General features: G+C 37.5%; 1 protein-coding gene across 7 annotated transcripts in view; it reads left to right on the top strand.

Moving 5' to 3' along the window:
- Nucleotides 1-26,738, top strand: part of NAV3 (neuron navigator 3) — a 534,722-nt gene that overhangs the window by 267,713 nt on the left and 240,271 nt on the right. For 3 of the 7 annotated variants that reach the window (XM_039386755.1, XM_027747747.2, XM_027747748.2), the window contains exon 1: nt 11,768-12,379. The exons of 1 other annotated variant lie outside the window; for it this stretch is intronic. In XM_039386755.1, coding sequence (XP_039242689.1) covers nt 12,137-12,379 — 243 coding nt within the window. In that variant the 5' untranslated portion in view covers nt 11,768-12,136. Of the gene's footprint in view, nt 1-11,766; nt 12,380-26,738 lie in introns of those variants that run through there. 3 more of the 7 variants (XM_027747746.2, XM_039386754.1, XM_027747755.2) reach the window with 2 other exon arrangements.

The following is a 26,738-nucleotide window of genomic DNA, read 5'->3' as shown; positions in this document are numbered from 1 at the left end:
AACAACATTTTGCTCTTATATCATGGCAAAAAACCAATGACTTCTCTCAGTGACATTCAGGAAAGGAGAAACCAGTATGTTTATATGGGTTCAAAATAATTTAAAAAGCATCTGAGGCTTTCAGATTCTAAATCCTTTTCCGACTTCTCATACTAGCACTATCAATATAACATTCACAGATTTAGTTCTAGGCAAAAAGTCTCAGCTTTTACATAACCCGCTGACATTGAAATGTGTTTTTTTTTTTTCCAATCACAGTTGAGTTTTGACTTCAACTTGGCTGCCAGTAGAATAAGAGAATTTGAATAAATAAATTTTTAAAACCATCCTTGATAAGTTTTTTAATCAGTTTAGAAGAGCTTCTGCTTCAGCCAAATTTGTTCCAGAGTTCATAGAAGTGATGCCGAATAGTTTAGCCTGCCAATTAAGCAAATCTCATAATAGTCCTAAAGTTTCTACCATCCCCACTAATTTCTACATTTTCTTTGAACTCATTTACATAGATGAATAATATAATCCCAGCCCCAGAGTCCTTGAGTGAGAACTATTTAACACATGTGGCAACCGAAGTCCATGGAAAGATTTCTGACTGTGGAAAGATTTTTGTGGAAATTGGGCTTGGTTCTTCGGTTGCCTGAGACCACTGCAATTAGGGATGGATTTTTCCTCTCCCTTTTATTGAAATCAGTGAGAATTGTTTACTCAGAGACCTTTAAAATAAAGAACTTTAAAATTCTAGCCTTTCAACAGCCTAGCTTGAAGCCTTGTTTGAGGAATAGTTGTTCCTTATTGTTTTGCTTTCATTTGTACTATGTAAATCCAGATATAGTTAGTGAGATCTTTCGGTGGCCTAAGCTGAAGTTTAAAATGAGTGGATATTAACACCCAACTGCGGGCATGATCCAAAAGTTATGGTGCTAAGGTTTGACTCACTTTAACTCTCTTTCCTGTTGGGAAATTCTCCTGTTGAATGTTTTTATTTTTTTTAAATTAAAACCAACCCTCTTTCATCAAAGAGGGGAAAAGTGTGGGATTCTTGAAATCACAGATCAAAGAAAAGCAATTCTCTAGTCACAGTTGGACAATGTCAAAATTTCTGAGCACCAGGTACTTTGGTGTTATGTGAACAAATGTGGGGGGTTGAAGCCACTAACACATACAAGAAGAACTCTGTAGCCCTGCTGGCTTCTCTGGAGAGCAAACAAAGGGGGACTTTATCAGCAAAACCATTTTGAAAAAACCTACTGGGATAAATTTTTGAACAGAAGTTGTAGGAAAGATTCATATTTTTTTAAACCTAGCAAATTGTTTGCATATAATATAAACAACAAATTCTTTCCTGCTTTGGGAAGACTCACTGGAATTAATTAAACTGATACCAGGGATGAAGTTTACCCAACACATAGAAAGTACACTTTATTGAAATAATTTTATTTTTAATGAGTTCAGTGATTACAAAAATAGTTGTGTAAGAGTTTTAAAGATACAGATTTAGTGAACTTTTGGAACTGCCTACTAATCGAATAATAGTAGTAGTCTAGAAGTTAATAAAATAATAACAGTTCTGCAGAGGTGAAAAAAAGATGGACAGTTGTGCATGCTGCCTGTGTCAGCACAGACAAATGCTTCTGTATTGTTCCTAAAGGTTTTCTCTGGGAAAAAAAAGCTTCTCTTGGTGTCTACATTCTCAGTAGTTACAATTTCCCTTGATTTGGAAGTAAAATATTTCCAAATATTATTTGTGTTTAAAATTCCAAATATCCGTTGTGTCAATTTGTAGAATAGCCTGAAGGAAAAAAAGAGTATTAGGGTAAAGAACTGGAATGTTTCACAAGTGTGTGGAGGATAGAAATCTAAAATTGTGTAATATTTATGAGCAACCCAGAGCCTACATTCTTCTCTCAGTTACTCTGGCTTAAATCTAGAATTACTCATTGGAAGTTCAAAATTTTTGCTGCAGATTTACACCCATATAATGAAGAACAGAGTTCATCTATGTAAGGGTGGGAAAATCAATTTGGCCAGAATGTAACTAGCCTGGAACTCAAACTGTAATCACAGAAAGAAATCTTTTCCAGGTCAGAGAGCAGACTGCATATCTGTGTCTCTCTCTTCCCTCCCTCCCCCATCTCCTCCGCCATCTTTAGCTAATATATTCAGCAAGTATAAAGACCTCCTCCTTGCATTAACATCCCATGGCATTAGGCATTGGACTGCTTCAGCTTTATCATGTAAGGCAGAGTAAAAGTGCTCAGATACGGATGAGTCAAAAAGTTCTTTAGAAGACTAAAAGGAAGGAGGACAATGTAAGCAGAAGTGGTGGGATTACAGTTTGAGGGAGTAAAGTGTAAAGTTAAAAACAAAATTGTGGGATATTGGGAAATTTCCTAAATTAAAGTAGGTTTCAGAGAAGACTAGAATCATTTGACAGGTTGTTGAAGTGGATTTTTGAATACTCTGCTAGGTATAGATCCCAGTGTTGCTCAAGTGCTTTGTACTGCAGAACTTGTTATTCTGTGCTATAATGGTTTCTGAAAAGAAAATAAAAATACTGCTTTCACATCTTGTTCTTATTCTGAAGGATATTCTCTCACTGGGTGTGGGGAACGGAATGGAATGAAAAATAAGACTTTCAAAGAGAGTATAAGAAAAAAATAAAGAAATAGAAAAGAATAATGTATGGAATCTAATTATACCTTTTCTAAATGGAGAGATACTGTAATAGCATGTCTTACACTTGGCCCACAGAAGTAGCTGGAATTATGCAGTTTTGTACCAACTGAAAATCTTCCTAGGTCTTTCAGGGAAGTTACTGAACTTCTGGCTATGATGCTACACAAATGTGTAATGAAGACATTTTCTGTAGATAATGGTTTCTACCTTCGTCACCACTGAAGGTGCACATGCCACAGGTTACATTTTCACTAGTGGCTGTTGACTTAGTACTTGCTGGTTTATAGCTAACAGTATCAATATAGCTGGATGCTCCAGCTAAGTATCCAGTTAGTCTCCTTTCTGGTTTTGATAAAAAACTACTTTCTTCATAGCTCATCCTAGGTTTATTGTAGGTGGAACAAAATAATTTTGGCTTTCTGTTTTATTTTTTAATTTGTGAATGCTGATGTTGCTTTTATGGCTGCCATATGCTTGTTACGTATGACAGTTCTAAAAGCCCAACTGATGGATGAAAGCTAGGAGAGGAGTTTTATCATTTGTCTCCCATGCACTTGAAGGTAAGTCCAATATAATAAATAACCATAGCCTACTTTTTTTTTTTAATAACATACCACATCTGTAAGGTAATATTTCTCCCCACTATGCTGAGAAGCAGGAAGGAAGCATCTACCATCTGCAGGATTTGAAGTTATTTTTGACAGCTGTGTGCTGTTGAGTGTTTCTTTCTTTCTTTCTTTTTCTTTTTTTTTTTTTTTTTACATATGAAGAAACCCAGGTGAATTGCTCAAAGGGCATTAATGACTGTTGGACAAGTTGAGCATATGTACTCATATGTACATAAAGATACACACCAAAGATAAAATCATGCACCCATAGACAGAGTAGTGGTGAGGAAATATAGTTTGCTGACCTCAAAAGCTTCTTTTGTAATGTACTGTTAGATTTCTGTTAGGATGACACAAGGTATATGGTGTAGCATAGATGGGAGATGTTTGATAATGAGAAACAGCAGTTCATCTCAAACACTTATTGATCAAAAAACTGAAAGGTTTAGTCTAGTGACATACAGAATCCATTTCAGCAGTTGGCCTGGAACATGCTCTGATCACAGCAGAATTGAGGAAGGCAGAAGGTTTCAAGACTCACTGTAGGAAGTGTTCACATATGGCCAACAGGAGATAGAGGCAGATGGTTAAGATTTTAAGTATGTACATTAAGCCAATTTTTATTTGAAAGTAAAGAGCACCCACTTACAGATAAACTGTACATGGTCAAGGTTTATCATTCATTGACACACAAGGCCTGTCTGCTTAGTAATTCACAGGTGGAGATGAGTGAGCATCTCTGCAAGAGCTCCAAGCTGGCAAAACACAAGACAGGGGCAGGAAAACCACAGTGAGCGTGGTAATATGCCCTGGTGAAGAAACACTGCTTAAAAATGTGGATTGTATTTAGTGTTGTCATATCTTCTCAATGAGAGCAGGCAAATGGCACAAAAACATGATTAGAAAGAGCATGTCTGCTTATCAAAACGAAACAGAAATCCTCTAGTGATCTCAAGGTACAATATCTGTTCTTTGCATAGGAACTTAAGATCCAAAATGACTGTACTTGTCAGAGCAAGGATCTATGACAGTACACTGCTTCTGACCACTGGCAAGAGATGATATTCAAGTTTTCTTGAATACAGCAGTGGGGCCTGTAGAATCATACAATTATTTAGGTTAGAAAAGATACTTAAGATCATCCAGTCAAGCTGTAAATCTAACATTGCCATGGGGCATGATACTTCACCAGTACACCCATCCAGCATCAGACTACTGTAAATGACAAATTTTCTAATAGGAGTTGTGGCACAGAAGGTGATATAATGGTGATCTTGTAATTCTTCACCAAGAACTACAATGTTTGTCCATACTTTATGTTGAGATGGTAAGTTTGCCTTTAAAAGGCATATTAGTATCTCCTGAATTGGTGCAAATCACAGGAAATGTAGGATAAATATGAAATATTTATGTGGTTATAGAAGATGAAAATAAAATGGATATTGTGGGAAGGGTTACTTGATAGCAAAATTAGTTATGATTACTATCTCCAGAGACCAACAGGAAACTAAAAACATAGCTGGGATCATTCACCTATAGTGATAAGCAGCGAAGAATAAAAGGCAATATTACGCAATAATTGCAACTTAGGTCAAGGTACAGGTAAGCAGATGGGTAGAGATGGTAGAGCACAGTAGGTATTATAAATTGTGGGTGATGCAAGCCACCACTAAATGACTACAGTCTCAAAGCAGACAGTGGACTGTGAGTCAGAAGTGTTCCTCCAGCCGCGGTGCAGCTTGCACTTGTTTAAGGTCAAATATCAAAACTAGTCCCTGAAAATCTATAATCATCTTTGTTTTCATGAAGTATTCTTTAAGAATTAATGCCATATTTTTTTAACACCTTTTGCTAACCTTTCACTGATTGTTAAAACAAAAATAATTGTTCTTTTCTTCACCGCCGTCCATATACGTCTTGGCAGAGCAAGTTTTCTTCGTATCTCCCAAACTCTCTGTGCAGTAATTTCCACTGACTGCAGGGGTATCTGCTGGTGATAGCAAAACTGATTGACTTCAAAGTCTCTTACTGTTGTTGCTGCTCTTGGCCAAGAGTTTGCTCATGACTGTAGCAGATGTTTCTAAGCAGTAACTTTTTTTATTTTAGTAGACCAATGGGAACCTTATGGAGCAGTGTTTCGCTGCAATCCTGAAGTGAATGGCAGCATAACCATGATTTTGAAACCCTCTATCAGTTTCACAGTGCTTGTAAGAGTAGTTTCCCTTTCCAGCAGATGAAAGCATAGGTTTGCAACTCTGCCAGCCACCTGATGGCAGATAATCAGCAGATTCCTGTTTAGTCTCAGTTTCATTCTTTTTATGCGTTATTTTTTACAGTTTGTTAGTAAAATTCATAGTAGGTTTATTCTCTGAAGGAATTCTGGATGAAAGTTCTGAACACTTTCACACTTAGTGTCAAGACTCAGAACAGCTTTGATTAACCACAAATATTGCCAGTTTTCTTCTCATTTAATTACGACTTAGAAATGTCTCCATAGCATCATAAAATATTCCATCAGGATTTTAGGGAGTATGTGCACTGGGGGAATTTTTTTCTAGGGGATTCTGTATTGAGAGCAGTAGTGATTGGAGAGCATTTATGAGGACCATTTTTTGCAGGAGGACCCAAGATAATTTAAACTTTGGTCAAAATAGAGCAAAGCTTCTTCCATCAATAAAATGAATAAAAAAAGACCAGGAATTCTGTTCCTTACAACTTCCAATGAAAGTAATGTTATCACTTAAGAACTTAGGCATCCATTCTATAAATGTCTAGTTTTGTCATGTCTACCTTAGACGTTCCTCCACTAACTCTACAGAGGTTGGAAGCTCTTAATTACCCTGATAAGTGAGAGAAATGCTCCTTTGGCAATACAGCACTGAATATTTGTAATATGCTCTAAGACAGAAAGATACAGGGCAAGCAGTAGTTGAAATTAGTAATTTGCCATGGCCCATCGAAGATGATACAAAGCAAGAAATTCTTTCAGAGACAGAAAGACAAACTGGGAAGAGAGCAGAAATGAAAGAGGGAGAAGATACCTGCCAGTGGCTGGAAGGATATGGGAGAAGCCAGTGGGCCTGCTATGAATGTGTGCTGGAGAGGGTTTGTAAATGAGAAACTGAGAAAACAAGGAAAAAAGGAAAGAAAAGCCGTTACTTTGATTCTTAGGGTGATTGTTATCTTTCTGACCAGTTTATGCAGATTGAAATAACTGGGGGAGTGTTTCCTTGTTATCTGCAGTTAACGTAGCATTGAGAGTCTTCAACATTTGTTGTTTGGTTCATTTACTTAGAAATGAACAAATGGATTATCCTTTTTTTTTTTCCTTTTCCTCCTGCACCTCCCAAAGAGGAAAGCTGATCCTTTCATTAAGCTTTACCAGGTGGCTGCATGGTCTAATGAGTAGATCAGTATGTAAATACTTACACAGTGTGTTCAGTTGCCATTAGTCCCTTCTTATCCTTACAAAATTTTAGTTTACATTTCCTGATCCTAGAGTATTTAAGCTTGATTCCTTTAAACCAAATACTTCATGATTAAATACAATGCATAACAAGAGAAATAATTACAATTTTTAACCCACACAGATGTTTAATTCAAAAAAAAATCCCTACTTGAGAAAGAAAGTAGTGAGGCCCCATATAGGCTGGGGAAGGTCATTTAGTCTCATAGTTTGGCTTGACTATATTTTAATATATTTTACATAATGCACAAGGAGGTATGGTACTAAATTACATTTAAAGACTTGAAACCATCTGATGGAAGATGCTGCGAATGTACAGCATGAATGAAAATCACAGAACTGGTCACTTCTATCAGTTAATGCATTCAAAACCATAAAATCCTGTCTGAGCTTCGAAAGGCCATATTGTTCAGATGATAAAACAATATCTGTATTTAAAAGTTGTCCTCTTTGAAAAGCTTCCCCAAACATAGAGCCAAAGCAGAAGGATTTCCTTTAGGAAGCCGGATGCACCTTTTTCTGTGACTGTGGGTGGAGTTTGGATTATGTATCTTTTGGAATTCCAAACTGTCAAGAAAAACAGCAGCTTACTCAGTAGCATTACACACTTGTAGGTAGGATTAAATACCTGTTACATGTCTTGCCTTGAGACTAATGGATTCACCTGACTTTTGAAATAACAAAAATAATGTCAGTAGAAGTATGCCGTGAACATGAGTCACAGCTGAAGAATTTGTCTCTTTGGTATCTGACAGACTGAACATATGTTGTTACACTAAGAAGACACGTGGTGTGCTTCTTACTTACATTATTGAAATTTAAACTTGTCTTACCTGGGGTTATTAAATAAATCCTAAAAATCATACTGGTTCAGGTACCTTCAGTATTTTAGTATCATTGTTTGCTTTTTTAAGAGTTCTCTATCCCCAACTGGGGAAAACTTTCTGCTCAACCTGAAATCGGTGAGCACAAAATCCTGTCATTGTATTGGCACATTCAAGCTTATTCAGAAGTTGTCCTGGCTCACTTAAGCTCTAGACACAGCTGTTAAACCAGCGGGATGAAGTGGGGAAACAGCTCAGAACTGAGTTTTGCAGTCTCTGGACCCCCGACATTTCCTGTTTGACCCTGGACACATGAAACAGCTTCCTTGTTGAAGATCATAGAGCACAAGAAGCAAACAAATCTCCTGGCTCCACTTTTGAAGCAGGTGTCCCCTCTTTTGATATTTCCTGTGGTCTGGGAGACACTGCCAGCTGTCTATTCAGTTCATGCAAGCAGTTTGTCTGAGGGCTGGGTGTGCAGAAGAGGAGCAATCTTCATGGGACTTGTAGTGGTATTAGATGCTATGAAGGAAAGGAAATACATGTGTGTTGTGCTGTGAATGGTTATTTCTGTTCAGTCTTGAGAACAAAAATTCACCTTAACATTACAACTGCCAGACACCTTCTTTCGTAAGGTGACTTGGATTTCAGGTGTATTTATTCCTGCTATATGAAATAAATATTACAGATTTTTCTGGGTTTGGGGGATTATTATTCTGAATGCATGTCCTGCATTATTTTGAGGTACAAATCATTAATCTAACTCATAATTTCTGTAAAAACATTGATCGCATGACACGGTCAGTCATGCTTTATAGCCAGATTGTTGCTACTTTATTAGTGAAAGCTATGGTTCTATCTTCAGCATATCACTGGAACTGCCACTTCTGTTGACAAAACTACCAAGGATTATGTTTTGACCTTTGCTCTGTTTTTCCATTGTTTGGTGTCTCTTCACACTTCTATCTCCTTATCTAACATCCCACTGGAAATGTTCCCTGTTAATCCTCCTGTATCCTGTATCCAGGTGGTATTCCTGACCTACCTGGCTTGAGGATGTCTATGCTAATAGATGTCTAAAAGTGTAAATTAGAAACCTACAGGTCCTCTCTGAACAATGTTTAGCCTTACCTGTTTCTTTGCAGTCCCTTTCTAGATATATCAGTATCATGTAAGCATATCAGTATCATGTAAGCAAGTGAAGATGCATGTTCCTTGTTTCTGTCAGCCATATCTTTTTTTCTCATGGCTTTCTCTGTCCTGACAATAATATTTTGGTCCCTCATGGCAGGCAGTCTGGTGTTGTGTTTTATTTCAAGTAACTCCAGGTTATAGCCTTCTTCACCCCTGTTTTCTCACAGATATGCCTTCTTTTGTTTGGACACTATTCACACATATCTAAATCATCCTTGTTCCAACTTTGGGTTCTCCCTGGCAGCTCTGCTTGGCTGTCACTTAGCTCCCCACAGGGCTACTGAGGAAAATCCCACCAAACTCACGTTGCCAGCTTGATGCCTGACAATATGCCCTTCTGTACAGCCTCCAGCTTTGCCCTTTCCCCACAATTATACCCAGTTCCTTCCTTTCCAGACGGAATCTGTACATCCCCTGCCCATGCAGCTCCACCACAAGCACCTGCTTCTGGTGACAGTTTGTGCATATTGTCCCCAGATGCATTATCCTGTGCTTTCCTGTTTGTGTAGAAAACACTACAGAAGTTTAGTTGTTAAATATTCTTTTTTCCAGGTAGCCTTCATAAACCCCACATTCATCATGAGGTACACAAAACCTTTCAAGCAAAAAATGTAACTAAGCGATTTCTAAGAATAGCAGATGTTTGTTTATTTATCTTTTGCTTAGAATTAGAGAAAACAAGAAAAGGAAGTCCAGCCTTGTAACCACATTCTTACTTATGGAGTATGATTCCTCCACTATCTTTCATGATTCTGGCAAATAATCTTGCATACTCTTCTTTGCATCTTCAATAGAACAGAAACACTTCTGTGATTTATCATTGTACAAATTCTAGCTAAATGGGGTTCTGAAGTTGATGGCCCTGACCTGGTACTAGCTTAAAAGTCATAATATAATGAAGAATTATTTTGAAAGAGTGGCATTAACACCAGCTTTACATCATTGTTTCCAAAACCTGTTGGTTATGTATTACAGATGACTCTCTCCTAGTAAGCTTGCTTACTTATTACTTTTAGGGTTTCTGTGCTGGGAAAATGGGTTGCAAAAGAGACTGTGGGTATCATGACCTCATCATTCATATTCAAAAGAAGATGAGCAAGATTACCATAGTACATTACTTTTTAAAATTATAACCCTGAGAAGTAATAAGATTCAATTACATTTTTTTGGCAAAGTTCTTCATAAGAAAGTTTCTGTCTCATGTCTATAGTTTATTCTTTGTTTTGATCATTGGTTAGCAGTTCTCATGAGGATTTTTCATCTTCTTAAACTTTGCAAGAGATAAATCCCTCTTTTCCTATGGTTCCCTTCAGTCTTTGCATATGTGCATTTTCTGAAGCGTTAACTGTTAACAGTTGTGCCTAAGAAACCTAAATTCCTTACACAGCCACAGTGCTTTATGATTCTGGAGAACAAATGCAGATTGCAGACCGCACAAGGAGCTTTCTTCCGTTTTGCTCTGAAGAAGACCTGAACTATCACACCAAACCAGTCCTGTGGGCTGAACTTGTTAAAATGCAGAGCAGTTACCTCTGTGCAGTCTGTGCATTGCTGCTACTGTTAGTGGTGGCAAAACCAAACAGTGGATAAGCAGAGGATGCTGAAATGTGTTTGCTGATTCACTGTATACTTCAAAATTCAGGAGGTTCCTAAGCCAGGTCAAGTTCACTCTTACAAACTATAAACAAGAATGGGATAGTTTTAAGTCAATAGAGAGAGATGGATTTTTAATTACTGTGTCAGTGTGGTCTTTGTATATGAAAGATAGAGGACAATACTACAGGTACCACAGATGTATTCTGCAAAATAATTTCAAAGTGTGATTTAAGAAAATCTTTTTAGTCTGCTTCTCATTTACTTTGTTTGCCTTTCAGTGTTTTTTCTAACTCTTGCCATCCTTATTTTGTGAGTTTAAAAGTCCAGAAGGTTCTTATTTTCTCTTGTCCTTATATCTATAGCGGTAATAGTACATACTGCTCAAGGAGGTGTGGTTAATACCACATAGAATATCAGGACAGAATAAGTCTCCTTATTCTCTCTCTCTCTGTTTTATTTTGGAAGACATAACAAAAACCAAAAAATATCAATCAACAAACCAACCAAAAAAAAAAAAGTTGGCCATAATGCTGGGTGATAAAATCCCCTAGGAGTTGAACGGTGGGATGGTTTTACACAGATTTTTTCCTTATGCCACAGTTTAAAATGGAGACCTTGTGATAGGGTCTCAAAGGAATGTACAGTTTTCCTTTTAAGTAAGTGTTTATGCTGCTCAACAATTTGGACTGTCCATTGTGACTCATTTTGGAGCCTGCTCTGCTTGCCTCAATTGTATTTCTATGTACAAGGATTTGAGGTTGCCAGCAAGAGTATTTCTATCAGCAACAAGCAGAAATGATGCATTGGACATGGACTTCATGGAACTTTAAATGTTTTTAGAAAGGGAAGTGTTAACATTGAATAGATGACGTTAACATCACCACAAAGAAAGAAAGGAAAAAAATGGGAGGGGGGGCTCTGAAAAACTGTGTTGACTAAATCTTCTAACGATTCTTGTGATTCTCCTATATCCTGCTCTGTATTTTTGTATGCATTTTTCATAGTACAGACAGACGTTACCCTCAGTGTGATTCAGCGGCTGTTCCTAACCACACTCTTGTATGATTTTAACCTGATTTCACGGAAGGAACAGGGAATGAAACACTGTAACTCATGGTTGTCAGCAGTGAAAAATACCCAGGAATCAGACAAACAGCTTCATTGCTGAGATTATTTCCGGGATGAAAACTCTTCCAACAGCTGTTTGCTTTGGCCACTGCTCAGGTTCTTTTTTTTTTTTTTTTAAATTGGAAAAAAAAGAGGTTTGTTTTTTTTAAGGATGTGGGCTGGTTATTTATGTACTCAGGAAGAGGTCTCTGCTTCCAGTGTTGTGGTCTCAAACTGTTTTGACAGTTGGAGTACGGGAAGGTTTCCTCTCTTCTCTCCCTCCTTTTCTCCCATCCTTCATTCATTTAATGCACAGACCTGGAATGCTTTAGGAAGAAGAGAAGGCAAATTTATGAGTTCTTTAATCCCAGACAGGCAGCACTGTGGCAGTTACCTTCAAGAAAAGTTCACGCCCCAAAGAAGCGTTTAGTCTTACAGAGTCACTGACTCACTGAGCAGTGTGTGTGAGTGGCTGTGAGGGAGGAGGGGAGACATGAAGGAAAAGTTTTGCTTCCTTGTGAGACTCGTAATATTATTGTTTTAAGACTTTTTGAAAGACTTTGCTACTTTTGTTTAAAGTATTTGTTCTGAAATTGCTGAAGCTGGAGTCTACCAGACTGAGGTCAGAAGCATTTTCTTTGGTAGAAAGAAGATATTTTATAGAAGCCATGCCCGTACTTGGGGTTGCCTCCAAGCTAAGACAGCCAGCTGGGGGGTCAAAGCCTGTTCACACTGCCCTCCCGATACCCAACCTCGGCCCCGCCAGCTCACAGAAGTACTCACCAAAGTCTTTTGAGCTTACTGGGGCAGAGAGCTCGATACTTTCTTGTCAGCTTACATTAAAGTCAACCTGTGATTTTGGAGAAAGAAAAGCGCTTCAAGGAAAAACCCAGGAGATCGAGGATAGCAAGGTTAGTTGTAAACTTTACCTGTGGATCTTAATTCTTGGGAAATGTTGTTTTGATTTGACAAAAAATGATTGCAACCTACTGCATGCAGAACTTGAGGGTAAATGAGTAAATAGACTTTTGCTGTCATCACTGAACTCGCAGCAGCCCTAGAAATTTGTTTTGCTCAATGTTGCTGTTTGAATAAATATTCTGGTTTTAAGTGTTAGTGTTAATCACTTCACAGATTAATTTTGATAAAGATCAGTAGAATCATAAGTAGAGAAAAATCATTCCAGCACCCAGTAAGCAGAGAAATTACATGACAGTAAAAAAAAAATCTTGGCAGCTTTGTGTTATATTATGAAATTTAGAAAGAGATCTCACTCCCACACCTATTCCCATGGGGAGGCTGTTTTAAAATAAAAACAAGTAATTGATTTTCTTTTTACTTTTCAAATGATCTGGCTACTCCTGCTGCAGAGCTGCTGAACCAGAAAAACAGCTTCACAGTAAAAAGTACTTGTGCTTTTCTCTTTTGCAAAATAGCTTCTTCCTAGCCCCTATCGAGCCCCAATTCATTGTGATTTTTTTTTAAATGATATCTGAAGTAGGATGCCACAATATTTTTTAGACTGCTTAGGGTTTTTACTTTTGTAAGGGAGTTCTTTTTGAGTTACTATTTGAGTTGTTATCTTTAAAAAAAATTCTACTTGATTTTCAACTAGTCTGTCTGCTGTAGTTGAAAGCCTTTTTCAGGCTTTGAATGTGAGTATTGAGTCCCTTCTTGTCAGCAGTGTGTATTTCTGTAGATCTTTCAGTCAGTACATTATGGCTGCATGTGTGGTTTACACAGCTTCAGCAAGCAGTGTTAAGTGAGGTTACTTCCCCTTGCTTTTCTAGTACTCTTGGTTTGTGGAACTGATTACCACACTGGGATTAAACATATATTTGTAATTGTATCTTATTTAGTTTGAGAACACTTGAGTGTCATTAGAGTTGTTAAAGTGGCAAGATACACATAATATATAGTTGGGTTTCCTTTGTTTTTAGTTACTGGGTTAATTCAGTATTAGCAAAGAAAGTTGGTTTTGTGGTTTAAGCATAGGGATTCTGAACATTCGGTTTCCTTTTTAAACTTTGCCACATGTTTCCACATGAGATTTTGGTCATGTCACTTAACTTTTCCCTTGGAGTTTTCTGTGTCACCTCTCCCTGCCTTCCAAAGATAATGCATTGGTGGTGTCTGACATGCTATACAGAAATACAAAAAAGGAGCAAACTGTTCATCTCTTGATTACTACAAGTGATGAACAGCCCTTTTCTATGACATGAATGGGACGTGAAGATAATAATATAAGTTTTCAACACAATGCAATTCCTGTTTGCTTGCTTATTTTTAGTAGAAAATATTTTTTAGGTTTCTTATTTAGTGGTGTTCTTTAATGGATATTCCATGAAAAGTAAATTAGATTTGCAAATACTATTTTCAGAAAAAAAGGAAAAGGTTGCATTACCTACTAATAAGTGTTTTTTGTTTACCTAAAAAAGTGTGGAGAAAGATATAAAACATCTTGCCTTCAGTATATAAATCACTTGGGAACTGTTAATGACTATCATGAGACCAAATGGGAGTCATAGCCTTCCAAGGCATTTTGTCCTAAACCCTGCTGAAGTTCCAGTGAGTAAAGTAACAGGCTAGATGGACACAAACGGTGATCCCAATTTGCTGTTTCATGGGTTTGACAATACTCGTTATCTTAGAGACTGTTTTTTAAAGAAAGCAACACAAAATAGACCAACTTCCATAAAACAGCCTACTCTATATGTTCTCAGTGGAGGCTTCTGAGCAGTTTTGAAAGATGACCAGCAAAGAGCAAGACCAGGTTGTACACATGGTGGTCTGAAAATCTGCCCTGTCCACCTGGATTTACAGAAGTGCTGAACATTCAAGAAGTTACTAATTTCTGAAGCCTTTCTGTATTACCCCCTTACAAGTCCAACATTCCTAGTAAAGCTTAGTGGCAGCCCTTTACTCAGTTTTCTTCCAGGCACATATTTTGAAAGTGTGAAACTTTTAGGCAAGTTTCATGAAATCTTTTTGCAAAAGTGGTTTGGGCTTTAAGGTGGGTGGTTATGATGAAGAAATTATTGTAAGGCTTTTCCTACTAGTAAACTTCAAAGGATCAGCCTAAAAGTATCGAATGCTGTTTTTCTTCATCAGCAACAGAGATCCATGCTACCTTGGAAGCCTCGGAAGTACGTCCAGGTTATCTAAACAGTAGTTCTTAAGCACAAATTTGATGGAGTTGTTAGAGTTAATGTCTCTTCAGGTTTGCTGAGCAGATGCAAGTTCTGCATTACAGGTTTTGTTGTCCCAAAGCTTGAGCATTTGCGAGTGCTGATTCCAATAGACCTTTGGTTAGCAAATTCATTTATCAAATGTGGTATTTTTATGTGGCTCTGTTGTATACAATGCTGTACATTTTGAATGTTTCATTATAACAATAATCACATAAGAGGTTTTTTCAATCAAAATGTAATTAATGCCTAGTCTGAGTTTCCAACTGAGAGTAAAATCTAACTATCTGGCATATTTCTTGTATGCTTATGCTATGTATATCATTGGATATAAGGCAGCACTGATTTTTGAGGAAAAAATTATGGCTATCTGTCTGCAAAAGACAATGAATTCATCATCTGGTAAACTTTTGCCCTTGACTGATGAATTGCAGCCTTCAGCATTGCTTGCTTTGGTGTTTTACATATGCTGCACTGTGGATCACAAGTTTCCTCATCCTGCCTGAAAGGCACTTAGATTGACAAATGCAGTCACTGTGACATATCCTGTTGCTATCTATAAGTGCTAAGGATTCCAAGATAAATTTGGGTTATGCATGTCAATACCACCCAGCTGTTTCCTCTACGACCTTCACTCTCACCACACCTGATTGTTTGAGACTTTTGACACTTGTGTTGGCTTTCTCACACAAGTGCCCTTGCCAAGACTGGTTAGGAATACAGCTGCAAACATCAGTTCTCTTTTCCCTAGGTCTCTCTCCCATCTCACATGATTTTTTTGCACTTGCAACTTTTTGCAACAACAAATTTTGTTGCACTTTGTTGTTTTCTTTTTTGGGGACATGATGAAGTTTGAAGTTTAATAAGAGTGATGTTATTATTTTAATAAAAGCTGTGGTTGAAAAAGTTTGAGGTGATTAACTTTTTTCTAACTTGGATAGAACTTAGTCAAGCCTAGGAAAGCAAATAGTAAGTTGCTAATGATTTAAATTATTCTGTGTGTAGTTTATTCAAAAGCACTTTTGTTCAAAATTTTCATTATTTGTTTTTTTGTACCTGGGTCACATACAACAGGTCCATCTGCTTTCTTGCTAAACCCACTAATGTTTAAGCCAACTGCATGAACACTTTATGATGTGAATAGTCATGCAAAATATTTGAACACAAGTATTCATCGCACATTCTTTTTCCCTGAATATATCATATAGACAAAAGTTTATTCCTATATATGTACACAGGAATGGAATTCAGCTGCTGGATTCATGAGGTGAAATGCTGGCTTTCTTTGGAGCAGATGGAGTATTGCTGTTCAGTTGGACCATAGTGTGTTTTTATGCAAAACCATATCTGAAAACACCACTGTATTTTCTAATATTTTTCTAACTGTGGGTACAGTTTTATTTATCATTCTGTACTGTCACTTTTATATTGCTTGCTAAACAACCATCAGATCATGCTAGGCTGCTTTGCGATACTGTTCTAGTTGTAGAATGTGCTATTAAACAGCAACAAAATGAAAAAAAATCCACTGATACTGCAGAAAGGTAAATGAAACAATGGAACTATAGTAATGAAGAAAGAATTTATTTGCAAAACCAACTTATTTTGGTCACTAAATGATAACTCTACACTATATGTATTATCTTAAGTGTGGGTGTTGAGAGGCTAGGGCCAGACTCTTTTCAATAGTGCCCAGCAACAGGACAAGGGTCAATGAGCACAAACTGAAGCACAGGGATTTCCACTGAATTTGAGGAAAAACTTCTTTAGTTCGAGGGTAGCAGAGCACTGGAACAGGCTGTCCAGAGAAGTTGTGGAGTCTTCTTTTCTGGAGATATTCAAACCTGCCTGGACACAATCTTGTGCAACATGCTCTAGGTGAACCTGCTTTAGTAGGGGGATTGGACTACAGGATCTTCTGAGGTGCCTCCAAACCTTCAGCCATTCTGTGAGTCTATGATATTGACCCCCACAAAAATGCCAGTGGCAATAGTGTTTTACTCCAGGTCACCTGAAAGTGTGATTGACTTCAGCTACCCTCACACATTTGATGGTGTAGTCAAAAGTGCATTGCCATGAATCCACTCTAGCACAAAGCTGAGCAGCTACTGGGAGTCAGAACACCTGCTAGGAAAACTGGTTTTCTGCTCTGGCTTCCTGGGGCTAGTCCTTGCAGTGCTCTGCTTTATGTTCCCAGGGTTTTCCTCCCATCATCAAACTTTCTTCTTTCAAGATAACTGCAGCATCATTTATTCTTCCAGACTGAATTTTCTGTGAGCTAAATCTGATACATTAATTGTAGTGTTTTGTTTATATGACTTGGATGATAAGATTTTAACCTTCTTTCCTGAGTTAATTAATTCCTTTACTGTCATATAATTTGCTTTCTACTTTTCTTTTTTTGTTTGTTTCTTTTTGTTGTTGTTGTTGTTTTTCCCCCAGTTTCTCTTCATTTGTGCTATCTGTCTGCAGCTGTCTGCTTTATCTGTTTCTTCCTTCCTGTTGGCAGAAATCTTTACAGGCTTCTGAATATGACTTATATTTTTCTGTATCCCCTAATCAAGTCTTCCTGTCATGCCTGCAGCATTTTTCATATTGCTGTTGATTATCAGAAAGTGCTAGTCAGCCTCCCCAGCTGATCCAGTACACATACATAAATGTAAAACTTCTCTGGATACTTCAGTTTCGGGGACTTATACAGAGGAGTCCAGCCCCACCAAGTTCATCATTAAAAAATGTAATTTTGCTACAGGAAGATCTTAGAGGAGCTCGGGAAATGGATTTGCTGCAAGACCTTTTGGAAGAAATGACAAAGAATACTATGTGTCCACCTGAGGAAAGAGGCACAACCAGCTGCTTCTGTAGAGCACAGAAATCTGAACAGTTAATCTGGGGAAGCGGTCTGTAAATCAGCAGAACAGACAAGGATAGATGTGTGCTATTTGGGGACCATGTCCAACAGAGAATGGAGTCAAAAGCACTTAGTTGTACCAAGTGAACATTATTAAAGTAGCCTAAAATGAATGTCACAAAACTAAGCTAAATACTTTGATCTGATTAGTCAAAAGCACATACTGGTGCTGTTAAAGTGATTCTTGACATCCATTCTGTTTAGTGTCAGTCTTAGTGTCAGGACTCCTAGTGTCATTCAGCCAGACCTTTTGAAGTAGGACATTAAAAAGAGTATGGAAACCTCCCATTTTCCCCTCATCAATTGTAAACAGTGTGTCAGTGATGTGGTAACTCCTGCCCATTGCCAGACACCAGACTTGGAGAAAGGCTAGGCTTCTCAATACAGACAGATCTCAGGACAAATATTTTTGCATTTCATACATAGGTGGAGCTCATGCTCACATCAACAGGAGTACTGTGCACATTGGAAAACCAGGTCTTCTGTAAATGACTTCCATATCTTGATCTTTCCTCAGCTAACCCTTCCACACCATTTACTTAGGTTCTGTGTGACCCTTTTCCACCATTCCCCAAATCTCTCTGAAGCAAGGCATCTGTTGCAATCCCACATCTCTTTGACCTTTCAATTTCCTGGATACCTTTTTGTCTGGTCTCTCAGAGCTAAGCTCCACTGAGTTTCTTGACACACTGAATCTAGGGAACATAAATAAATGATTTTATTTCCCCATTTTGTCATACCCTTCCTTTTCTCGGCGCTAGTGCATTGGAGACGCCTGCCATATGGGTTGGCAAGAAAGGAGGCTGCTCATTGTGCCAACTGTTTCATTTACAGCACCACAGCCAAGGCAACAAAAAGGGCAGCAGAAGCAGCCAGAAACCGCCTATCTTCTCCCCATAGTGACCACTAGTGATGGGAAGCCAGCATTGTTTCAAAAGCGCTGAACTAGCTGCCAGAAATTTCAGTCAGCACTGTGGACACCTGGGACTGTGTGTGTTTAAAATTCACACAGCCCCAGTGAAGCCAGGACAGTTGGCAGGAGTTCAGATTGTCAGCAATTTCAGCTTCTTGCCTTGTGCTTTGAATTATTTCTTTATCAAACAGATAACTATATCTTTAATGTGCTTAATGTGTCCAGCGCCATCTGTCTACACTATATTATAACTGCTTTTAGAGCTTCATCTTGTATGAGCTTGGAATAAACTTCACTATTATATGTTTATTGTCTAATTGTCTGTATCAAGCACATTTCCCCCTAGTTGAGATAAATGCGAAGTAACACAGCATCAACTCTCAAAGCTTTTTTATTTGTGAACAAATTGTATTGAGTGTAGGTGGAAAGATGCTTTCTGTTTGTAATTTGTGATTGGGATCATGGATAGGAGGGTATTGACCAACCTGAGCTTAAGACCTCTGCATAATTTTCTACTCCTTTCATTTTATTTCTCTCACAAAATAAGAACTCAACATATTTCATATTAATTTTTGCATTGTGAGCTGGTATTACACATCAGCAGAAAACAATCACACTTACTCTTTGTTTTGCATTTGTGCCTAGGAAAGCTACTTGGCGATTTCTTGGCCAAACAACTTTTCAATATAAAATTCTTTCCTCAAAAATGGGTGTCTGAATGTTGATGCACTGTGGATGCACCAGCAGAGCTGAAGCAACCCAGCCACATTTTCTTGGTGTAACACCCTTGCAACCCCTTCATAATGGTAATCTGTTCTCCATAACCATAAATGATGATAAGTGGTCTCTATCTTTAGATAAAAATAATGGGCTTATATTATACCCCATGAGGTTTTAGTTAGGCTTTAGTAAAACTTCCCAGCAGTAACAGTAGTTAAACAGAGGAACATTTTGCCACAGAAGTTGTAGTATCTCCATTACTGGAGAAACAAACATGTACATGTGCCCTTCATAGCATTACTAGCACTAATCCTTCCTGGTGCAAAGGACTCAACTGACAGTCTTGATGGTCTTCTCATTCTCTTTTCTCATGTCTTGATTCAGCTAGGACTGAGTGCAGGTCTGTGGTAATGAAACCATGCTTCCCTGGAAACCTGAGCTTACAGTCCTGTGGTCCATTGTGCTATGGAGATATAAGGACTCTCTTTGGACACAGAGTTTCTTCCTTAGAAAAAGTGCTGTTGTGTGCTATGTGTCTGTCCAGAGGCATTGCACTGAAATATTGCAGTTCCAGTTAACTTTCCCAAAAGCAGAGATAGGATATTCTTGGAGACCAGACAACTAGTTGCTGGCTTGGAAACACTCATTCCCTTGGCATATAAGTATTGGAGTGTCCTCCTGCCTCAAGGTCCAGTGAGATCTGACAGTGGAGTGACTCTCAGGGACTCAGTTATTTGTTCTCTAACAAGGAACATAGAAAACCTATGAACTTAAAAATCCTTAATTAAAAATCCCTTCAGAAGAACTACAGGAGTGTTTCATCTAGTTGCATTTTGTAGGGGCTCCCTAGAAGATAGGAGCATCCCAGTGCACTCAGCAGAGTGAGGGGTACCACTAAGATTAGGGAGTTTGGTTCCACTGAGAAACATTTCTTCCGTCGATTAAAAAAAACATGATAATGCCCTTTCTGTGGATTTTTTTCTGTTTTTCAACCAGACCTTGATCCTAGAAATTTTTACTAGATTGATGCTTTATCACAACGTAGTGTGCATGTGCACATAAGTTAGTCACAGCTCTACAGAACATATGGCTGTATTACACAGAGTATAGGAGAAAGGGAAGAATATTATCCTCATAGTGCAGAGGGAGGGTAGAGATTAAAGGGAAAATGGATGATTTTCCCACACTCAGGCTGGGACTTTGTGGCAGGACTGGGAATTTCAAGACATATATATCTTGAGCTGTAATCTCCACATTGTAACCACAAGCCTATCCTTTTTCTTTACTAAGGGATCAGTTAAGAATGAAACATCCAAACAATGAGTTATTTTTTGTGCTTGCTTCATAAGGACAGTTTGGGCTTTATCTTCATTTTAATGTCAATGGCTAGCATCAGTGTGGGCCCAACTCTGATCTGTAGGTAGAATTTTGTTCCAGGAGCCACACATTCTTTTGATTCTGATGTGTCCAATCAGCATAGACTCTGACACAATTTATTAAAAATGTATAATACATTGTGCCCTTTGTGGAGCAATATAACACTCATCAAAGGCCCTGTGTGTAATGCTTTTGATAGGTTTTTCACTTATTAAATATGATGTGGAAAATCTAAATAGTTATGAAATAAAAGCAGGAGTCTTTTGAAGAGAGATGGCTTTTTTGGTCCTACTTTCTGCCTTTGGATATGCTGTCTAGCTTCTTTGTAGCAGAAACTCTTGTATTTAGAAAATAATAAGAGCATCAATTACAAATGAGAACTGCTAATTTTTTTAATCATGTATTTATTCTAGTCTAGGTCCACTTTCCCGTTTTCTCTAGCATACTAGACTATTTTTTGAGTTGCATAGTTTTTCTTGCACTTGCATACAGGGCACAAAAAGAGTTGTTCATTTAAAGCAGCACTGTGTTTCACTATGACCTGATTCACAGGATGTGGTCTTGGAGGAAGCCCATGCCTTAGCAATAGCCTTTTGACCAATGAGGGTGTTTGGGGGTCAAGCTGAAAAAAGAGAAGGCATATATCTATTCTCAAACCTACTAGTGGACTATTTTGTGTGAATCTTCACTTGCCCACAATGTTTTTAAGGTCATAAACCTTTCTTTTTTGTTTTTACTGGCAAGAGGAGGTTGGCTGAAAGATAGCATAACTTCTTTAAAATTCAGAAAAGGAATGCAGAGTGTTTTGTCTGGTAAATGTGAAGGAGTAATTCCCCTGTGTAAGATGTGCAGATTTCTGATGGCTCTTGTGTATGTTCTCTGTAAACCAAGCTGAGAGAACTTGGAAAATAAGCAAATCAAAAGGACACATAATTTTGAAGTGGTTAGGTCTGGATCATAGTATTTCTGTATAGCACCTTCTGAGAAGGTGCCAGCCACTAAATGTCTATACTGACTGCATAAAACGTAAGAGAACTTGACCAAGTATAATAGTAGTATTGTCCTAATCTACTTTCAGCATGTCATTTGGTCTGACTTATTGTTTTAGTTATATTTAGTTCCCTCCTTTACTGCTCTGCCCTTCTGATCTTAATTCAGCAGATAGCATTTCATCCTTCAATCATAGAATCATGAAATCATAGAATCAGCTGGGTTGGAAGGGACCTCCAAGATCATCAAGTCCAACCCTTGATCCACCACCACCGTGGTTACTAGACCATGGCACTAAGTGCCACATCCAATCTCATCTTAAAAACCTCCAGGGACAGAGAATCCATCACTTCCCTGGGCAACCCATTCCAATATATCTCTCAACAGTTGATCAAAATATTTTGTTCAGGTAAAGCTCTCCAATTGCAGCAAATTTGAAGACAAATTGGAACAAAAATAGATGTTGAGCTCTCTTTTGCATTTTCCATTTCAAAATACCTCCCTTTGACAGTTTTAACACCTGGCTTTGTACCTTGTTGATGCTGTGTTAAGCTCCAAAAGATTTGGCAGGGAAAGCTTCCTGTTGTGCATCAGGATTTGAATCACAGGGCATGTGTAAAACCATCACATCTTAGTAATCAGAGCAGTTGTGCACAGAAAGATGACTCCCTAGCAAGTGTTGTAAAACATTTGACCACTTTCATTAATCACGAAAGTCTGCACAACTCATACATGATTTGGGGTGAGTAAGACGTAAGTCAGGGTTCAGGATTTTTACTCAACACTACAACAATGAGATTTCCTGGCAACACTTCTACTCAGTAAACAAGTAGGTTTCTTTCCTCTGAGAGTATTTTTGTTTTGGCTTGGTTTTTGGGTTTTTTTTTTGGTTTTTGGTTTTTTGTTTTTTTTTTTTTTTTTTTTTTTTTTTTTGTAAGCTGTCTCTGTAGTGGAAATAAATAGGCATAAAATAAGAATGTGAAATAACAAATAAAAGTTCAAAAGGAGTTTAGAAATTTCCTCAGCTGAGCAGTCTGCCTGCTTTAGTCATTTCTGGCCAGCTCACCAGCCATAGACAGAGTGCTGGAAGGAAGAGCTGAAGAAATCTGTTTCTTATGAGGGAGCAGCAAAAACATGAAAGCTTGAGAGCTGCAGATTCAAATTTGCTTTTGAAATGCTTCTGAGAGTAAGGCCTAGCGACTCACATGGGAATTCACAACCTAATTTCACTTCTGATTGCTGTCAAGTACCTACTTGAACTCAGCTCATATGTGAAATGGTAACAATGCCATTTTTTTAGAGTGAATTTGTTTCTTGTCTATTATTGGATTTATATTTTCTTTAATACTGAAGAAATAATCAGCTACTTTTTAAAGTGTTGTTGAAGTTATTTTGAATTACCATAGAAAAACTGATTTTTTTTAACCAAATCAGTTACTGATGTTATCAGCTTCCTCTCTGTCATATTAATAATACATCTATTCTTTTTTATTTTTTTGCTTGTAATAAGAAGACTCAAGTAGAAAGCTCTTTATATACAACGTGCAATTTTTCCTGTAGAAATTTGTGATCCTGACAAAGGTAAGGAGAGAATAACAGTGTGTTTGCTGTTTTCTTTACCTCACTACAATATCACTCTGAAGACTGGTATGGCTCTGTATTATTAGCTGAAACCTAAGAAGTAGGTTGCTTCACAAAGAAACTATTGTAGTGATTGACAGTCAAATATTCTGTTCATAGGTGATACCATCTCCAGATGTGGGATTTTTTTTAAATACAGTCTAAATTGCAAAACTTTCAGATATGGACTTTCAGATATGGACACTCTTAAGCAAGAACAGGGTTTCTTCTGCTGGGTGTCAAGAATGGGTTGGTGGTTGTATCACTGAGGAGCAAGAGCAAAGCAGCTCTCTCCATCTATGACAGCTGTGTCAGTCACAGCCTTAAAGAGTTTATAAGATAAGCTATTAGCACAAGGGAGTGGAGAATAAAAGAAAAATGTGTGGAAATGACAACAAGGGTTTCTTCCAAGGGCCCCACCAAGTCAGTGAAGGATTTTTTCAGAGATATTCTGCCTTATTTGTGGATATGATGTAGATGTAGATGTAGATACAGATGTAGAGTCATGAGGGAAGATGAATAAGTGAATCAAATTAAGTTTCAGAAAAGGGAGCATACAAAACTGAGGATGTTGAGAACTGGTGTGTCAAACTAAATAGTGTCATTCAAAAAAATTACTTAGAGGAGATTTGGCAAAAGAAAAATACAGGAAATTCAGATCAGCAAAATAGATACTAGATAACTGAGACTCCCTAAAAGCAAGGTGATTATGGACATATTTGCATCTATGGAAAATTTTATCCATTTTCTCCTGGACATTTAATGATCTCATTTAATTCAGGCAAAGTTGTAAGATCTCATTGTGAAATACTTACATAAATGCCAACAAAGGCAGAGTGATAGTGATCATATTTCAGTCTAAAGGGAAAAAGTTTCCTTCACTTCTTATTAAAAATTTCATCTTGGATGACAGTAGAGTCAGTATTTTCAACAATAATTTTCACTCAGATGTATACGTATCTTTAAAGGTCTCAGCAGCCCTTGCACAGAGTAACACAAGATTCACAATACTGTTTCAAGATAAACTAGTTATTTTGTCCTAATTGATTAGATAGAAATATTTTGTGTCTTTATCAAACCATAAATCATTGGCTTATCCAAAAACTGGACTTTTGTAAGGTGAAAGTGGACATTGGTTCATGCTATATTCACAAGCCTGTATCTGTAATTTAGTCCATTTCTCACAAAGTTCTGCATCAGTGCAGTAGCTAAGCTGAACTGAAGGCAGAGTGGAGGCTTTTTACAATGTACAAATACTAACACCATAGGAGAGCAAAAAACCATTTTGGATCATTTGGGAATAGTTTGGGGTATCACTTCATGTAGATACACTATGAGACAAAGTATAGTGAACTGGTAATTTCTGAGCTGCTCTCCTTGTCTTGGTAAGACCTGTGTGGGTTTATCATTAGCTGTGTGATTATACAGCTTTTTTTTTTGGAAACATTTTAACAAAAGTATACAAATATACACTTAGATACAAAAGAAATTTTCAGTGTAACAGCTGTCTTCTCTATTACCTTTGGTTTTCTTATTTCAACTTATGTAGACTTTTGATGCAATTCCACGTGGATATTTAAGGTCTGTGTAAGGCAACATTACTACACAGTGTTTTTTCTTTTGTCAGATTGACCTAGTGCCTAGTGTCTTCTTTTGAGTGCAGTTTGGAGGTTTTGCCCTGAACAGTTAGTTAAGCTCTTCAGAACGGCTATTTAACCCATAATTTTTGTGCTCATGGACCTAATTTCATTCTGCAACTGCTTTTAGGATACCTTCAAATGTATTACATTGTGACAAGCATTGCTATGCCCTAAGATTTTTGGAACAGGAGGATACAACTTGGAGAATACTGAAAATGTGAAAACAGCTTGGTACGGCTCCTCTAAAGCCACCATGAGATTTCATTTTTTTTTAGCACATAGATAATAAATGTAGCCGTATCATTTTGGCATCAATAGTGCATCCTATGTATAGTGAAACCACTCTAAATATTTAGTTTATTGTGCCTATTAAAGATAGAGATGGATATGTGTGCTCATATAAGGTACCTCAACATTTTCTATATATTTACAGAAGTTTAAAGTATAGTCAATAAAATACTTTTTGAATAATGTGGAAGGTGACCATGTGTTTGTCAGTGTATCCACAGCACTCTTAGAAGCAGCTCAGCAGCCCACATTCCCAGTGACAGGACGCAGACTGGCAGGCAGTGTTATAGTCTGTCCCTCCACTGTCCCTTTCTCAGGCTGCATTGCCTCCTCCAGTTCCTCTGGCATGTGAATCTCGCTCAGAAACACTGAGGAGACTGATGCAGAGATGGTAAATAAATTGTTTAAGTTATTATGGAGTTTCCAAACAGACTTAGTTCTGTTACCTTGTATTTGTACGCTTCTGCAGCTCTCTCCTTTCATCATATCCCTGATGTCCTTTAAGGGAGATGTCCGTGGTTCGGTCCATCACTTCAGATACTTAATTCTAGAAACATGATAAAATCAGCCTTCTGAAATCAGAGCTTGCTGTGTTGTTTAATTCAGTGGGAGCTTCTTTGTTTGCTCACTGGAGTAAGAGTATCATCCCATTTCATTGTGGTTAGACAATTCCTAACCTCTTACATTATCACAAGATAAGATTTTCAAGCCATACAGGCCATTACTTCTTCCACAAATTGGCATGGTATTTTTTAAACAATTTGCATCCCGTCATGAGGTATTATTGTCTGTAACTCATTCTCATTACTCTGCTGTATTAGAGGGTATCTGATGTTGTAAGTAAAATAGTGAAAAAACATATTCTTTTATGATGAAAAATGTGAAATATCTTGGTTTAAATTTTAATTTAAAATTTCATTTTTAAATGCTACATAAGCACATATTCATTCTTGGAGTATTCCAGCCTCAATCAAAGCCTAAACTCCAATAAAATATATATGCTTAAAAATCTCTATGCTCAGGTTTCTTCATTACTTGAGAAATCCATCCAGTAGTTCATTAGTAACTATCAGGTTACTAAATGCCACAGGCTGAAGCTGTTTTTGAGAAATTTGATTAACATCTCTGCCAGATTTTTCTGTAGCAATGTTTTACAAGTAAAGTTGGACGGAAACTGTGTGCTGCTGCTATTTGGGAAATCAGTTTATCTGTCTACAGATGTATTGATGTTCTGTTCCATGTTTGCTTGGGCCACGCAGACTGTATATCCATTATTTGGTGGATGTTCTGCTGGTCATGTGCAGAGCTACAGTCTGTGTCAGAGTTGCTAGCACTATAGGGGGAAAGAGGTTCTCAAAATAAAATGTAATATGTTGTAGTTCCGGGACAAAGGCCTCATTTTGAGGCATATTAGGCTTTGTTCGTATCCTGAATGTTTTATGTGAGATGACTGGTATTTTCTAATAATCAGTAATCTGAGACTTTTTTCCAAGGGAATTACAGATTTAAAGAAAAAAAAAGAAATTCTACTTCTTTGTAGAAAATGTTCAGAATGAATTGTTTTATGAAAGCTGAGCTTGTTACAGAAAAAATAAAATACTTTCCATCTACTATTTTTTTTTT

Source organism: Pipra filicauda, unplaced genomic scaffold (genome assembly GCF_003945595.2).
Source record: "Pipra filicauda isolate LSUMZ 115617 unplaced genomic scaffold, ASM394559v2 scaffold4_size7858003_pilon, whole genome shotgun sequence".
In the NCBI taxonomy this organism is placed as follows: Eukaryota; Metazoa; Chordata; class Aves; order Passeriformes; family Pipridae; genus Pipra; species Pipra filicauda.
Note: the sequence above shows the minus strand (reverse complement) of the source record. Positions and strands in the feature narration are given on the sequence as shown.